Source organism: Heterodontus francisci, chromosome 1 (genome assembly GCF_036365525.1).
Source record: "Heterodontus francisci isolate sHetFra1 chromosome 1, sHetFra1.hap1, whole genome shotgun sequence".
Taxonomy (NCBI): Eukaryota; Metazoa; Chordata; class Chondrichthyes; order Heterodontiformes; family Heterodontidae; genus Heterodontus; species Heterodontus francisci.
In genome coordinates this window covers 158,906,379-158,924,860 of record NC_090371.1, presented here as the reverse complement: position 1 = coordinate 158,924,860, position 18,482 = coordinate 158,906,379, and the positions used below count along the sequence as shown (strand labels likewise).

Here is an 18,482-nt window from a genome sequence, read left to right as displayed (position 1 = left end):
GGGCGTGGAGATCTCTCCGAGAGAAGCCCACCACACACCCTGATGTCTGGAGGGCCTGGCCCAAAAGTTTCCTTTTGATCTCATAATTTGGAGTTTATTGCTTGTCGTTTTTAAATAGGGGCACTTTTGTTCATTTGTTTTCTTTTGATAGTCATTCAAATTGGCATTTTTAAAAATTATTCTTTCATGGGATGTGGGTGTCACTGGCAGGCCAGCATTTGTTGCTCATCCCCAATTGCCCTGGAACTGAGTGGTTTACTCGGCAATTTCAGAAAGCAGTTACGTCAACCACATTGCTGTGGGTTTGGAGTCATGTAGGCCAGACCAGCTAAGGATGGCAGATTTCCTTCCCTAAAAGGCATGTGAACCAGATGGGTTTTTATAACAATCAATGATAGTTTCATGGCACTATTACTGAAACTTTCAATTCCAGATTTTTAATTGAACTTAAATTCCAGCAGCTGCCATGGTGGGATTTGGACCCATGCCCCCAGTATATTAGCCTGAGCCTCTGGATTACCATTACACCACCATTTCCCCTAACTGGCATTTTTATGAGATGTTAAACTCAGTAATTATAGGCTTATTAGTTTATCTCCCCTATACTTATTAAATATTAGTGACATTGGTGATTCTCCAATCTAAGGGGGTCAATTCTTGAATTCCTCTAACTCGTACAGAAAATGCTGGAAATTCTCAACATCTGTGGAAGGAGAAACAGCTAATGTTTGGTCTCTTTTAACTCCTCTTGCTTCTTGCAAATAAGAGTTTTTGTATAAGTAGCCCTATGTGGCTTGGCTATGCCTGCCTTCGCATGGGCTCCATGGAACATTCTTTGTTCAGTCCAACTGAAATCCCCCAACTCTCTTCTTTTCTGGTATATTGATAACTATTGGTGCTGCTTTCTGTTCTTTTCCTGAACTGAAAAATTTCATCTTTGCTTCAAATTTCTGGTCTGCCTTTGACTTCAAATAGTGCATCCCCAACTCTTTCCTTCCCTTCCTTGACTTTTTGGGAATAGGCTGTCAACCAATGTCTACTATAAGCCAACTAACTCCCATGTGTAACAGCGATTTATTTATTTTCAATTTAATATACTATATTAGCTGCTCACATTGCAGTCTCTCGAGTGGGAGACAGCAAATTGGGTGACTGCTTTGCTGAACATTCCGTAAGCATAACTCCGAGCTTCCGATCACTTGCTATTGTAATTCTCCTTTCCACTCCTAATCTGACCACTCTGTCCTTAGCATCCTACACTGATCCAATGAAGCTCAACATAAGTGAGAAACGACAACTCATCTTTCAATAAAGCACTTTAGAGCCTTCTGAACTGAGTTCAACACTTCCAGATGATATCCACTGCTCCCACCTTTTCAGAGAGCAATGGTAATGATTGTGCTGATAAAATAATCATTCCTACCTTCCCTTTTGTTCTTTCCTCCCCTTTTCCCTTCCTCTACTTGCTTAAAACCCATTACATCTGTAACATTTTTCAGTTCTGATGAACAGTCATAGACCTATAACATTAACTCTTGTTTTTCTATCCATTAATGCTGTCCGACCCACTGAGTATTTCCAGCATTTTCTGTTTAAAGTTTTGACAAGTATATTGAGAAAATATAGGTATTGCCTTTGATAGCCTTCGAGTTCTTTTTCTCTCACTTTTTGCAGCTCTAACTACTTTCATTGTATCCCATTGCTGTTCATTATATCTCTCCTAGTCTGTGGGATCTCTACTGTTTTTTGCATTTGTATAAGCCTTTTTCCTTTAGTTTTATACTATCACTTTGTTGACCAAAGTTGTTAAAAGACAAGAACTATAGTTGCGTAATTAATGCACAGGTCTTGCATTGAACCAAGTACTTCTTTGAACACCTTCCACTGTTCATCTGTTTTATTACTAGTTAACAGTTCTACCCAGTCCATTGTGGTCATTTTCAATGGAAGCTGTACTTAAATTTAGTTTATAACTCACCCTATTTGCCCACTCTATCTAAAGCTGCTTGCAGATATTTGTTCCCCACTGTCCTAACATTAACACAAACTTTGATGTTGCATTTGTAGACTTTTCCTCAACACCTATTTGATCTTCTCTCCAATGTGATTTTCACTTGTCTCTTTTACCTTGTTCACCTTTATTGCTTTCTATTCCCTTGCTTGATCAGGCATTTTGTCATTTAATCACTCCTGCTTTCTCCCCTATCTCAGACCTTCCCATTTGTTCTTTCCTCCTCCCCTCGACCCTCTTTTCCTGGCTGTATACGATTTTAACTTCTTCCAGTTCTGATGAAAGGTCAATGACTGGGAACATTAACTCTCTCTCCACAGATTTTATTTTTAGATTTAGAGATACAGCACTGAAACAGGCCCTTCAGCCCTCCGAGTCTGTGCCGATCATTAACCACCCATTTATACTAATCCTACACTAATCCCATATTCCTACCACATCCTCACCTGTCCCTATATTCCCCTACCACCTACCTATACTAGGGGCAATTTATAATGGCTAATTTACCTATCAACCTGCAAGTCTTTTGGCTGTGGGAGCACCCGGAGGAAACCCATGCAGACACAGGGAGAACTTGCAAATTCCACACAGGCAGTACCCAGAATTGAACCCGGGTCGCTGGAGCTGTGAGGCTGCAGTGCCGCCCAATTCTGCCTATCCCATACCAAGCCCCACCTACCCATCACACTGTCCTTGCTGACCCACACGGACTCCTGCGTCTTCCAACTTAAAATTTCTCATCATGATTAAATCCCTTCATGTTCTATTGCTTCCCTATCTCTATAACGTAACCCCCCCAGAGCTAGGCTACATACTCTAATTCCCACCATCTCCACTTGCCTCAATGGGTGGTGTGGCTCACTCGAGTTCAAATCCGTTGAGTGAGTCGTATTGAGGGATGAGATGTTAAACCGAGGCTGAGTCTGCCGCTACAGGTGGATGTAAAAAAGCCCATGGCACTATTTTGAAGATGAGCAGGAGAAGTTATCTTTGGCGTCCTGGCCAATATTTAGCCCTCAGGCAACATCACAAAAACGGATTATCTGGTTGTTATCACATTGCAGTTTGTGGGAGCTTGCTGTGTGCAAATTGGCTGCTACATTTCCTACAACAGTGATTACACTGCAAAGTAGTTCATTGGCTGTAAAGCACTGCTATCCAGTGGTTGTGAAAAGCACTATATAAATTCAAGTCTTTTTCCCTCTAAAACCCATCATTTGACCAACATTTCGTCAACTCCTAAAAATCTTTCTTTGGCTCATTTTTGCCATGGGATGTTTTTCTACATTAAAGGAGCTATATAAATACAAGTTGTTATGGTTGCATTGACCCATGGTTTTACAAAGATTTGGGGGGAGTGGGGGGAAGAAGAGAGAGGAAGAGGAGTGTGTTAATGCTGCAATGTTACTGGATGATGGAAGCATAATTAATACAGTAGTTAAGACTTTGTGAACAAAATAGGCTGAGGGTGTGGGAATGGCAGGCAGATATTGGATAAGGAATTGGCTGCATTCACATACAGTTATTGCTGTTTGAATTTCATGTTAATGGAGATTTAGAAACAACTGTTTCTGGCACAGTCAGGTTGGTAGAAAAATCAGAATACTAAACATGTAAATTATGAAAATGGGTTTAAACTTCACATGCAGGATTTTCTCTGCTTTTCTCCTGGTTCAGCAGCTGTATGGTGCAGATGGGTTGGAGACAAAAATGGCAGTGTACCGAGTTTCTTTGAGGGTTTTGCCAAAATTACAGTGGGAGATTGGGAGAACCCGACTGAAATTACTGTATGTAGCCTCGCTCTGGGGGTTGTATTTTAATAGAGCACTTCAGTTAAATGGATCTTCAGCGTTTAAGCACATTAAATCAAAATAACTGCCAAATACATGTTGACCAGTATATTACATTATGCAGCATTTATTAGTAAAGTACCTTAAAAAGAAATCATTTTGCCCCTCATATCATAGTTGCTGAATTCCTTCTGAGGGATACATATTCTTGTACTTTGGTTGCACTTGGAACAGCAGTAAGGGATTGTAGCAAAGTAAAATTCTTAATGAGGCCAAGCAACTTGTTTCAGAGCCTTTGAAATGAAATTTATGTTTTTTTAAAATTTGTTCCTGGGATGTGGGCAACACTGACTGGGCCAGCATTTGTTTCCCATCACTAACTGCCCTTGAACTGAGTGGCTTTGCTCGACTGTGGGGCTGGAGGCACATGTAGGCCAGACCAGGTAAGGAAGGCAGATTTCCTTCCCTAAAGGACATTAGCTAACCAGATGGGTTTTTACGACAATCGACAATGGTTTCATGGTCACCATTAGCTTTTAATGCCAGATTTGTATTAATTGAGTTCAAATTTCACCATCTGCAGTGGTGGGATTCTAACCCATGTCCGCAAAGCCTGGGGATCTGGATTGCCAGTCCAGTGACACTACCACTACACCACCACCGCCATGGTAGTCCATGGAGTTGCAAGAGGAAGTTCAGTAATGGCCTAGTGACCCCAAAAAATTCAGGAATGATTTATGACAGGAAAGCAGGCAAGTACAGACCCAAACTTGTGATATTTGGATATTAAATTCTTCAGTGGAGATACTGGTAACAGGTAAATGTAGAACTAAATCTGATATTTTGGCATCATAAATGTACTTTTGTTCAACATAGGAAAAGTTGATTGAAACAACTGCACCAAAAATTACATCCAGCTGAATAAACTGTCTCCACTTACCCTAGGAGAAGACAAACAAATGAGTCACCATTAAAGTAGGAGCTAAAATTTTAAAATTCCCAAGACTGAACTGGAGTCATCCGTTGACTTCACATGGGATCATTCTAATTAAAATATTTGGTGTCGCAATAAGATGTGGTTTGTAAAATCAGTGACAAATACTGATAAAGAAAACCTTCAGAGCATTAGTTCTGACAGTTGAAGCCATAATGTGAAAACTATCCCGAGTGAAAGTGGCTTATACAAAATGCTCAAATACAAATACAAGCCACTTAAACTCTATTCTGGTTTCAGGCTTGTTTTATTTCATCAAATATTATTTACAGAGTCAAACATCTTGGAAAATGACATTTAAAATAAGATGGTCACTAAAATATATTAAAATATTTTGCAGTGCACATACATACATATTCCTCAAATATTTGACTTTGGGAATTGCTTTTGGTAAAAGTAGTACACTGAAAGTAGCACCAAGATAAACAGGATAGCAACTTTTCCTCAGAAGTTTTCACAGTTTAAAGATGTACCCAAGTGACCCAGAAGGGGAAATCAATTCATAAAAAGCACAGCACACAGATTCCAAATAAAGCAAAACAAAATTTCTTTCCTTGCCCTAGAAAAATTAACACTCCCCTTGCAAGCACAAGAAAACTAAACAATGATAATAGAAAGGTAAACTCAACTATTCTTCACTTTGGATCTATTTTGTTCATTTGATTAAACTGATTTTCCCACAATTTTGTTAACTTTATTGTCCATTTACAATTTTGTCAACCATCATTCTTAAAATAATCAGTCTGTTGAAATACATGTAAAGTTCAAGTCCTTTATAATTTAATTGACCACATAACAATCCACTGTTGTTAGATAAAAACAAGTTATGATGAAGTCATCGACCTAATACATTAACTGTTTCTTTCTCCATAGATGCTGCCAGACCTGCTGTGTATTTCTAGCATTTTGTTTGTATTTCGGATTTCCAGCATCCACAGTATTTTGCTTTTGTATTATGGTGCACAGTATTTGCTAGAATCTATATTTATGCAACTTTAATAAATTACAGTATGAAGAATGCTAAGCTAAATGAAAATTATAAACCTATTTGGACGGAAATACTGAGTATTAGTTACTCCAATTTTTGACCTTGGGATTTATATGGCAACTAATAAGGCATTTTCTTGTGGGGAAATTCCAGCAGCTTTAAAATTTTGGAACACCTAGTGAGAATTTCCGGTGGGTTTTTACTGCTTGGACCGGGAGCCCGGTGGCCAGGGCTCAGTTGCCCACTTGACAGCATTAGTTCGCAGGTTTTCAAATTGGAAAACTTACTGTAACAGGAGGACCACGTGAAGGTTGCTGTCTTCCCCCCCGCCCCCTGCTCTGAGCAGATCCTGACACTGACATCACATATTGAGGCTGGTTTTCAGAAAGGCCTGAAGACAGGAACCACCTTTGTTGACTTATCCTGCGCCTATGACACAGTGTGGCGTACAGACATGCTGCTGAAACTCTCCAAAATCATCTGGGAAAATCCTACAACTAATCAACTCCATGATCAGCAACCAACAGTTCCACGTACACTTTGGAGATCAAATCAACAGCCCGTGAATAACTAACAATGGGCTCCCACAGGGATCAGTTCTCGCACCAACCCTCTTCAATATATGTACTAGTGACCTCCCTCCCACAAAGTCACAGCAGTTTGTATGTGCTGATGACTTGGCCCTGGCTTTCCAGGCTAAAGAACTTCAGGACATTGAGAAAACGCTCACTGAATATCTATGTTCTCTGGAAGCCTACTTCAGAAAATGGAGACTCTGACTAAATACCACCAAGACTGTCGTTTCAGTCTTCCACCTGAACAACTCAAAGGTCAGTTCTCAGGCCATTCACCCAACACCAAAATACCTTGGCATCACGCTTGACTGTACATTGACTTAACGGGAACACTGGAGCCAAGGTCAAGACGAGAGTGAATCTCATAAGGAAACTGGGGGTACCACCAGTGGCAGCAGAGCCAACACACAAGGCGCTACTTCACTCTCCCTGGTCTACCCAACAGCAGAGTACTGCTGCTCAACCTGCTCAGGAGCCACCACACAAACATGGTAGATATCCACCTCCGGCAAATCATGAGGATTATTTCTGGAACGTTTAGACCAACACAGCTTGAGTGGCTTCCTGCGCGAGCACACATTGAACCTCCTAACGTCCACACAAAAAAACACTCTCAAAGACCACCACCAACTGACAGTTAACAAAGCAACTGATACAAGACCTCAAGAAAACCTTACACACTTGCCTGAAATCTCATAGCCCCTACTGGAACACATTCCACACCCTACAAACCAATGACAGCCCCACCCCTCGCTGACACACCTCCTGGTTGACTGCTAACATTACCAACTGCCACCTGGTAACTGACCCGAGTGATGAAGTCCCAGGTTTCAACCTCCGACAGAAGATCTGGTCAGACCTCAAACGCTTGAGGATGGGTCAGGGATGATGTGGCCACTTGCTTCACAAGTGCAACATGAGGATCGGCTCAAATTGTGAGTGGCTTTCCCAGTCAGACCATCGCCCACATACTAAACTCTTGCCCCGAGTGATCCATTCCTGGTGGCATCACAGCCATTCACACTACATCAGCTGAAGCCATTGAATGGATTGTTAACTTCGACATCTTCCCCAGCCATATGAATATATATCTAGTAAGAATAAAGACAATAAATCAAAGCCAGAATAGTTTATACACATTTTTTCCCTCATGGCCTCACTCCTCCTTCTCTCAAATCCTACAGCCTGACAATCCTCTAAGAACAGTGTTCCTCCACCTTTGGCCTCTTTGCATCACCCACCATTGGCAATTGTGCCTTCAGTCCAGATTAAACCCTCTGGAATTCCTTTCCTAAACTTCTCCAACTCTCTTAAAACCCTCTTCACTTAGCCTTGTTAATATCACCTTCTTTGGATTGACATTAATTTGTGTCTGATTACACTTTGGTGAAGTGCCTTTGGACTTTTTCTACATTAAAGGCACTTATTATGGTGTAGTGATCACAACATAGTAAGGTTCAACATTAGGACTGGGTGTGACATAAGTAGGATAAAGACTAAGGTAACAGATTGGAAAAGAGCAAATCAAGAAGAGATGGTTGAACTAAAGGTAAAATGGGAGAAAATCCTGCAAAACAAGGAGATCTTTAAAAGGGTAATAACAGAGTTCAAGAGAAATATATTCCACTAAAAGCCAAAAGAAGAAGCTAGTTATAGGGCTTTGTGGACGAATATAGACCTAAAGGAAAAATTGAATGTAAAGAAAGACATGCAAGAACTACCTGGTTACTAAAGGAGGGCAAAAGGGAATATGCAGAAATAAAAAACAAAGTGCTGGAAATACTCAGCAGGTCTGGCAGCATCTGTGGAGAAAGAAACAGAGTTAACATTTCATCAAAACTGGCAAAGGTTAGAAATGTAATAGGTTTTGAGCAAGTGAAAGGTGGGGGCAGGGGGGAGAAGAAGAACAAAATGTAAGGTCTGTGATAGGGCAGAAGAGATAAAATGACAAAGATGTCTTGGAACAAAAGGCAAAGGGAATGGTAATAGTTGCAAAGTATTTGTCCAGAGAGAGTGTTAATGGCGGAATAATGAACAGCTCTGTCCGAAATCAAAAGCATGAAAACAAATTTAAGCCTGGCACGATTAAAAAAAAAACACAATCAAAATGGGGATCATGGTCTGAAATTGTTGAACTCAATATTGAGTCCAGAAGGCTGCAAAATGCCTAACTGGAAAATGAGATGCTGTTCCTCGAGCTTGCATTGAGCTTCACTGGAACACTGCAGCAGACTGAGGACAGAAATGCGGGCGTGAGAACAAGAAGAATAAAAATGATAAGCAAGCGGAAACTGAGAGTCAAGCTTGCGGACTGAGCAGAGGTGTTCCACAAAGCAGTCACCCAATCTGCGTTTGGTCTCCCCATTGTAGAGGCAGACCGCATTGTGAGCAGCAAATACAGTATACTAAATTGAAAGAAGAAATCGCTGCTTCACCTGGAAAGAGTGTTTGGGGCAATCGATGGTGAGGAGAGAGAAGATAAAAAGACAGGTGTTAGACCTACTGCAATTGCATGGGAAGGGAATAAGATGTCACGGGTGATGGAGGAGTGGACCAGGGTGTCGCAGAGAGAACAGTCCCTTCAGAATGCTGACAGGGGAGGGCAAGATGTGTTTGGTGGAGGTATCATGCTGGAAGTGGCGGAAATGGCAGAGGATGATCCTTTAGATGTGGAGACTGGTGGGGTGGAAAGGGAACCCTATCGTGGTTCTGGGAGGGGCGAGAGCAAAGGTGCGGGAAAAGAGTAAGACACGGTGGAGGGCCCTGTTAACCACAGTAGGCGAGGGGGGCCGGGGGGAATCCTCGGCTGAGGAAAAAGTAAGACATATCAGAAATGCTGTTGCGTCATCAGAACAGATGCGATGAAGATGGAGAGATTAGGAGAATTGGATGGAGTCCTTAGAGGAGGCAGGGTGTGAGGAAGTGTAGTCGAGGTAGCTGTGGGAGTTGGTGGGCTTATAATGAATATCAGTAGACAGCCTATCGCCAGAAATGGAGACAGAGAAGTTGAGAAAGGGAAGGGAAGTGTCGAAGATGGACCATGTGAAGGGTGGAAACTGGAAGCAAAGTTGAAGAAGTTTTCCAGTTTCGGGCGAGAGCAGAAAATGCAGAACTTGGGAGAGAACTTACAAAATAAAAATCAAGGAATATGAAAAGAATAATAGTACTCTATAGACACAAACAAGATAAACTCACAGGTAATGAAAGAAATATTGAACAGCTGCTTGTCTTTTTTAAAACGGAAGTGAACAAAATAGACACTTCACTAGAGAATGAGCTTAAAAAGATTAACACAGTTGGAATAGAAACAGAGAAAATACGAACAAAATTAAAAGAGATAAAACCCCAGGTCCAGACAGTATGCACCCACACATATTCAAGAAAACTAGGGAAGAGTTAGCAGAGGCACTGTAGTGTCAGAGGACTGGTGGACAGCTAACGTTTCTACATACAAAAAGGAAAACACAGCAAAGTCTGGGAACTATAGACCAGTCATCTTTATCAGCGATAGGAAAGATACTAGAATCTATTAAATGAAAGGATAGAAGAGCATCTTGGGACAGAAAATATAATAAAATAGCATGGATTCTAAAAGGCTAAGTAATGCTCGACCTACCTCAGAATTCTTTTAAGTAGCAATGGCAAGAATAGACAAGGGTAATGCAGCACCTGTTATATACATGGATTTTCTAAAGTTACCACATTGTTGACTCATAAAGGTTAGGGCACGTGGAGTCATAGAAACTTAGAACACGGAATGAAGCCACTTGGTCTGTCGTGCCTGTGCTGGCTCTTTGAAACAGCAGTGTGCTTAGTCTCAGATCCCCACTTTTTGTCTGTAATCCTGCAAGTTCCTTATCCTCGAATACCTGTGTAACTCCCTTTTAAAACTATTTATGGAATCAGTTTCCATCACTTCTTCAGGTACAGCATTCTTGATCCAGACAGCTCTGATGAAAAAAGATTCTCATCTCCCATCTAGATCGTTTGTCAATGATTTTAAACCTATAACCTCTGGTTACTGACTCACTTGCCAGGGGAAATAGTTTTTTCTCTAACTACTCTTATCAAAATTTCTAATCTTGAAAATCTTGGGTTCCATCCCAACCTTCTTTGTTCCAAGGTTAACAGTCCTAACTTTTCCAATCACTCCTCATAACTGAAGCCCCTCAGCCTTGGTTACATCCTGGTAAACTTCCTCTAATTTTTCTAAGGCCTATACATCTTTCCAGAGGTGTGGCGTCCAGAACTGTTTATAATACTTCAGCTGAGACCTAACTAGCAATTTTATAAAGTTCTAGCATGATCTCTCTCTGCTTTTATATTCTATTTCTCTATTTATAAACCAAGTAACGCATATACTTTTTTAAACATATCAACTTGCCTTACCAACTTTAAAGTTTTACATAAATGGATACAAGGTCTCTATGCTCATCTACATTTTTCAAAATTGTACCAGTTATAGAATGCTAAATCAGGTGACAAATAGCTGAATGGACTAAAAATTGGCTAGAAAAAAGAAAGCAAAGGGTGGAGGTAAAGAAACATAGAAAATAGGAGGAGTAGGCCATTCGGCCCTTCAGGCCTGCTCCACCATTCAAAAAGATCATGGCTGATCGTCTAATTCAGTATCCTGTTCCCGCTTTCTCCCCATATCCCTTGATCCCTTTGGCATCAAGAAGTATATCTATCTCCTTCTTGAATATATTTAATGACTTGGCCTCCACTGCCTTCTGCAGTAGAGAATTCCACAGGTTCACCACCCTCTCAGCAAAGAAATTTCTAATCTCTGTTCTAAATGGCATACCCCGTATCCTGAGACTGTGACCCCTGGTTCTGGACTCCCCAAGCATCGAGAACATCCTCCCTGCATCTAGCCTGTCTAGTCCTGTTAGAATTTTATAGGTTTCTATGAGATCCCCTCTCATTCTTCTGAACTCTAGTGAATATAGGCCTAGTCGACCCAATCTCTCCTCATACGTCAATCCTGCCATCCCAGGAATCAGCCTAGTAAATCTTCTTTGCACTCCCTCCATGGCAAGAACATCCTTCCTCAGATAAGGAGACCAAAACTGCACACAATACACAGATGTGGTCTCATCAAGGCCCTGTATAACTGCAGTAAGACATCCTTGCTCCTGTACTCAAATCGTCTTACAATGAAGGCTAACATACCATTCGCCTTCCTAACTGCTTGCTGCACCTGAATGCTTGCTTTCAGCGACTGGTGTACAAGGACACCCAGGTGTCATTGCACCTCCCCCTTCCCAATCTATCGCCGTTCAGATAATAATCTGCCTTTCTGTTTTTACAACCAAAGTGGATAACCTCACATTTATCCATGCTATACTGCATTTGCCATGCATTTGTCCACTCACCCAACTTGTCCAAATCACATTGGAGCCTCTTTGCATCCTCCTCACAGCTCACATTTCCCTCCCCCCACCCCCCACCAACTTGTGCCTTCTGTAAACTTGGAAATGTTACATTTAGTTCCCTCACCCAAGTCATTAATATATATTGTGAATAGCTGCGGTACCCCAATAGTCACTGCCTGCCACCCAGAAAAAGACCCGTTTATTCCTACTCTCTGTTCCCCGTCTGTCAACCAATTCTCAACCCATGCCAGCATATTACCCCCAATCCCATGTGCTTTAATTTTGCACACTAACCTCTTATGCGGGACCTTATCAAAAGCCTTCTGAAAATCCAAATACACCACATCCACTGGTTCTCCCTTATCTATTCTACTGGTGTTTTTTGAGGATGTAACCAGTAGATTTGTTAAGCATGATTTCCCTTTTGTAAACCTATGCTGACTTTATCCAATCCCGTTTATGCTTTCTAGGTGTTCTGCTATCACATCCTTTATAATACTCTTAACATTTTCCCCACTACTGATGTAAGGCTAACTGGTCTGTAATTCACTGTTTTTTCTCTCCTTCCTTTTTTAAATAGTGGGGTTACATTTGCCACCCTCCAATCTGTAAAGGGTAGTTATTCAGCTTTTAGGAAGGTACAAAGCAGTGTTCCACAAAGATCAGTGCTGGGACCACTGTTATTCATAATTTAGATTAATGATTTGGACTTGGGAACAAGTAACTCTATCAAAATTAGGAGATGATATCAAACAGGGGTTATTGCCAACACTGAGAAAGAATGCAACATAATACAAGACTACATTAGAAAATTTGCAGACAGGGCAGATAATGGATGTTAACAGATAAATATGAAGTTATGCATTTTGGTAGGAAACTAGAAACAGCACCTACACCTTAGAAAATAAAGTGAATGGGGTAGAAGCACAAAAGGATGTTAGGATACAGGTGAACAAATCATTAAAAGCAACATCGTAGGTCAGCAAAGCAATTAGAAGTGCTAACAAAAAACAGTGATTTTATTGTAGAAAAAAATCCAAGTATTGAAGCTATGTTAAACTTGTACTGAACCCTATTCAGGCCACATTCGGAGTACTGTGCACAGTTCTGGTCTCGATGTGATGAAAAGGATACAGAAGCACTGGAGAAAGTGCAAAAAATAATTACAAGGATGGTACCAGAACTGAGAGATTGCAGCTACTGAGAAAGATTGGGCTTCAGAAAGAGACTTAGAGGTGATCTGGTAGAGGTATTTAAAATCATGAATTGGCTGGACATGGTAAATTGGAGAGAATGTTTCTACTTGTGGGAGAATTCAAAACTAGGGGCTTAAATACTAATAAATTCAAGAAGGAAAATAAGGAGAAATTTCTTATGTCGGAATGGTTAGAATGTGGAACTCATTATCATAGGAAGTGGTTGAGACAAATAGCTTAGATAGTTTTGAAAGGAAACTGGGCAAATACATGAAAAAAAGAGAATACAAAGGTGTGTTGAAAGGCTGAGTTGAGGTAACTAGAATGGGAGATGACTTCTGTGGAGTATCAGTATTAGCACAGACTAGTTGAGTCGAATGGCCTGTTTCTCTGCTGTATATTCAATGTAATTGTATACAAAATTATGAGGGGCACAGATAGAGTAAATAGGAAGAAACTTTTTCAATAACCAGGGGGATAGATTTAAGGTAAGGAGCAGAGGTTTAGAGGGGATTTGACGAAAGATTTTTTCACCCAGAGGGTGGTTGGAATCTGGAACAAATTGTCTGAAGGGGTGGTAGAGGCAGGAACCCTCAACATTTAAGTATCTATATGAACACTTGAAACACCATAGCATACAAGGCTACTGGCCAAGCGCTGGAAAATGAGATTATAATATATAGGTTCTTGATGGCTGGCATGGACACGATGGGCTGAAGGGCCTGTTTCTGTGCTGTATAACTCTATGACTAATTCTTATCACTGAGACACAAAGGAGATAACCAAACCATGGAGGCTGTGCAGAGATTATCCAAGAGAATGCTTAGAAGAACCAAAAGTTATCAAGAGTGAAGAAACCTGGCTGTATATTCTATGTATATAACTGTCAGTTGTTATTAACAGCAGATAATATCGAATTTGGTAGCGGGAGAATTTATTTATACATGCCGCACTTTGAGAAACCATTGAATAAGTTTCCCTATTGGCACGAGCAGGTTTATCTAGTGAGTTGGCTGATCCATAAGCTGCCATTAATTTTGTGTTTAGTGGGCACTATGACCAACAGCTCCAAACATGTGGCTTTTGCACAGCTGGTGGCAACCCCAAAGTAAACTTACCAAATGCACTACAGCTCAGTAAATATGGGTCTTCCTGGTTGTCAGCTTTAGTGAGTCTGTTAAATTTACTTTGGGGTTGTCCCAGTGATACAAAACCAATCCACCGGGAAATATCAACATGACTATCCCACTAAATCCAATATAGCAGCAGTTATACAGACCAGAAAAACCCAGGTTTGATGCCTGCTCTATGAAGTTACTACTACAGTTGGTTCTAATCACCCCTGGGTTAGGGAGGAGGGAAAAATCATCTGATTATTATTGATTACTCTTCAGCGACTTTGGTGTTCAGGTGAGGAAAAGATTGGTACAGCTACACTACCCCCACCATCTTCACTTCATTGTAATTATCCTTTATCACTCAGAATAAAGGCTTAAATGGGCTCTTAGCTAAGGCGCCTGAGAGAATGTTTGCTAAGGTCCCTCAGAAGAATCCTGTTAAAATGGAAGCAAAAATTGATGGCGTTAAGGATTTTTATGCCAGCGAAATATTAAATAGTAGGAAATAGTGATTAAGTATTAATGGAAATTTAATTGGGCAGCACAGACCAGCTAAGCTCCCCAAAGGACAGTTGTTGGATTCTCACTGTTCATAACCTATTAAATACTCAATTAGTGTGCTGCAAGTGGAATGTCTAATTTTTCTGAGAACATTAAATTGCATGAGAAATCAAAATGTTCTGTAGCAAGTGATATAATTCAAAGACATTTACAAAATCAAGCAATTAAATAAATGCATGGCAAACAGCATTTACCAGTGGCATGCAAGGTAATGCACACCAGTCAGTGCAAAATATAGCAAGTGACAAGCATATTGTTAAAGATATTGGACCGACAGACTTGAGTATAACAATCAAACACTGATATCTTCAGGATTGGGTGGCAGATAGTCTATTGGGTTGCATAGATAACACTTTAAAGCATATTGAGATCTTACACTGAATGTCATGTGCATTGGATCACTGATTCCTTTACAATTCTTCATAGGCATTAGAAAGGGCAACAAGGATAGCTCTAAGCCTAAAAATCAATAAAAACATTTGAGAGCTCCGCTTGTTTTCATCTGGGATGGGACGAGCACTTAGGCAAGAGGAGAGGAAAAAAACACTAGTGCAATTAAGGAAAGGTAGGATCGGACCTTCCACAATGATATCAAATAAGTCACTAACAGGAAGATGCCATATGGAAGCAGGAGTTTTCCAAGAGGGCACCCAAGGATAAGGGGAAATTATATACACATTTATAAGTGTTACAGAAAGAAATGCCTAAATTCCTAATTGAACAGGCAAGTACAGGGTTAGCTTGACATTGAGGAAGGAGACAATCTGCTTGGGTCTACAATACAGACCTAAACAACGGTACCTATGGATGGTCTTTTGGTAGACAATACTGACTGGCTTTTTTGAGGGGTTTATCCTTTGTTTCATTTGTCATAAAAGAATGAACAGTAACACAAAACAATTGTGTGATACATAAACTACTTAGAAAAAGGATCCAGAAAAAAAATGGAAAACTAGCCACTTAATTTCACTGGGAAGATATGGGATTATAAATAATAATAAACAAAAAGGAAAGATAATGAAAGACTGATTTTTTTTATTTTATCACCAAGCCAAACTCGTTCAAGACAATTTTGTACAGCAACTTAGGACTTCAAAAATAGTTACAGCTGATTGAGCAGTGAATAAGTGAGCTGCCCATGGCTGTAAACATAAAAAAAAAAATCTCGCAGACAGATTCTGCGCTACAGGTAATCACATTCAGAACAGTAACATTATCACAGGGCACTTATACCCAGACTAAGTAATCTGGAAACAGAGCACAAGTTTTATTTTCCCTGAGTTAACTGTCACTGAGGAAGAGTGCTTGGCAAAACAGATCGATATTGTGTACTTGGACCATGATGATATTTTTTTCAGCCCTGTAATTGAATAATTGCTGGAGACTTGCAACAAAATCACAGAGTCTACACATATTGTATCAATGGATCCCCTCCCCAACAAAAGGTTTAGACTAGACCATCAATTATCTGCTTGAGGTAGTTTTACTCACGCATCAAGAACAATTTCCATAAAAGCACAATTTAAACTGTTTAAAACTTTGAAAACTCACCAAACCAGTCACTAATACAGATTTATAAAAAATAATTACAACACAGAATATACATAGAAAGTGAGTAAAGTGAAATGTAAAATGAGTACAATACTTGAAGTGCTCTGGTTTCCAAAATCTGAATGAAAATAAGCCATGCTCCATTATTTCCCTTCCAAGAAATGTCATATAAACCCTTAATGCATTGTGACCTTCAACTGTGCTGTGCTTGGTGCAAATAAACTTCGAAAAGAAAAGCTTATTAAAAAGGATGAATAGTTAAAACAATTAATGCTATCGTTGTAAAGTACATTGAAATCTAGTAGCAACCTAGAGGAATGTTAATCTGTAGGTATTTCATGTTCTTGCAAGGCAGCAAAAACAAGAGTAAGAAGATTTTTTTGTACAAAAAGTATTAGTGCAACCTCTGATATCTATATTGTTCGCACAGCTTCAGGTTTTGGCTACAAAGCAGCAAACACAAAAGATACTGCTACATACATTCAACCTGAATCAGTAGGCTGAATATTAAGGCACTAATTAGATGCAAAGTGAGAGAAGATACTTTCTTCTTAAAATTCCCAATTTATGATAAGATGTGCCAAGTCTTGGTAGGAACTGATGTATTAATTTCAGCCATCCATTGTTACGGTATAATCCTGCATCAACTGGAGTTTCCTATATATAAAAATTAAAAAAAATTAACATGCCAAAATATCTCTGTACATAAACTTTACAATGCCATTTAATTATTTCAATCCTAGCAAAGAGCGTTATCCATGAAATTTTTATTCAAATGAAGCTGACTTTTGTTGAACATGGGCTAATCAGAGAATCCTAAAAGGAGAAAACTGGACTTTTTTTTTAATGATTGTACTATGATTCCTCTGTACTCAGCAGCCCATTTGTGATCAATGATCTTTTTGCTTCATTTGACCAAGAAAACTGAAAAGAGGTGACAAAATGCAGACTAAAAAATTACATTTTCTCTGATGACCAATGATTTCCTTAAAAATTGGCCATCAAATGCTTGATTTGTCTCCCTCAATGATATTGTTTAATGAACCTGACTATTGATGATTTTTCTTTTCTTATACACCCCCCAAAATCAATTCCTTTCTCTATAAATGGTAGCTATGACATAGGTTCTCCAAGCCTCTGATAAACACTGGCCTTTGGACAAGTTAAGCGCGAACCTGGACAGAGGGCATATCACTAGGGCCGAAGATGTAGATAAATGTCAGGTAATGCTGCTGGATATTGGAAATCGAAAACACATACAAGATAAAGGTGTACTGTTTTGGTTAGGTTATTTCACTTGGATTGTGATGACCTAAGTACAAAATTCAATGAGTTTAGAGATTGCACATAGTGAAGATTTGGATAAAGATTCTCAACAAAAGCAGTTGCTATGTCAAGTCCTTTAAAAAGAAATTGGATAAATACCTGAATGGAAACAGGATTGAAGGCTGTAGATGTAGGCCGAGATAATTAAATACTCCACATAGAATCATAGTGTGATACAGCACAGCAGGAGGCAATTCAGCCCTTTAAAAGAGCTGTCTAATTAGTCCTACTCCCCTGCCCTGTCTCTTTTTTTAATTTTCAAGTATTTATCCAATTCTCTTCTGAAAGAGATCTTTGAATCTGTTTGGCAGTGCATTCCAGATCACAACAACTCACTGCATATATCTTCACTCCCCCATCCATCCCCCACCCCATTTCATGTCACCTCTGGTTCCATTGCCAATTACTTTGAAACTATGTCCTCTGATTAACAATCCTTTTGGCACTGGAAATAAGAAGAACCTATTTACTATCAAAATCCCTCATGATTTTGAACACTTCTATCAAACCTTCCCTTAACCTACTCTTCTCCCAGGAGAACACCTCCAGTTTTACTAGTGTCTTCACATGGCTGAAGTCTTTCATCCCTGGTACCATTCTTGTAAATCTCATTTACACTCATCCTACAGATTTGACATTCTTCTAGAATTAGACACAATACTCCAGCTGGAGCTGCACCAGTGTTTGATAAAGGTTTAGCACAATACCCTGCTTTTGTACTCTATGTCCCTTTGCCTTTTTAAACAGCCTTCTCAAATTGCCCTGCCACTTTCAAAGACTTGTGTACATACACCTCCAGGTCTCTGTTTATACACCACTTCGTTTGTATTGCCTTTCCTCATTCTTCCTACTGAAATGGATCACTTCACACTTGGTCTGTGTTCAACTGCATTTTGCCATGTACCTTCCCATTTCACCAGTCTGCCTACATCCTCCCGAAGTCTGCGACAATCCTTTCCTCTGTTTACTACATTTCCGAGTTTTGTGTCATCTG

The 18,482-nt window shown here is 39.9% G+C and overlaps 1 protein-coding gene across 9 annotated transcripts in view; it reads right to left on the bottom strand.

The window, feature by feature from the left end:
- The window catches only part of lcorl (ligand dependent nuclear receptor corepressor-like), a 168,607-nt gene that overhangs the window by 32,626 nt on the left and 117,499 nt on the right, over window positions 1–18,482 (bottom strand). The window contains exon 8 of one of the 9 annotated variants that reach the window (XM_068037688.1): window positions 11,811–16,819. The exons of 7 other annotated variants lie outside the window; for them this stretch is intronic. In XM_068037688.1, the coding sequence (XP_067893789.1) occupies window positions 16,682–16,819 (138 nt within the window). In that variant the 3' untranslated portion in view covers window positions 11,811–16,681. Of the gene's footprint in view, window positions 1–11,810; window positions 16,820–18,482 lie in introns of those variants that run through there. One more of the 9 variants, XM_068037634.1, reaches the window with a different exon arrangement.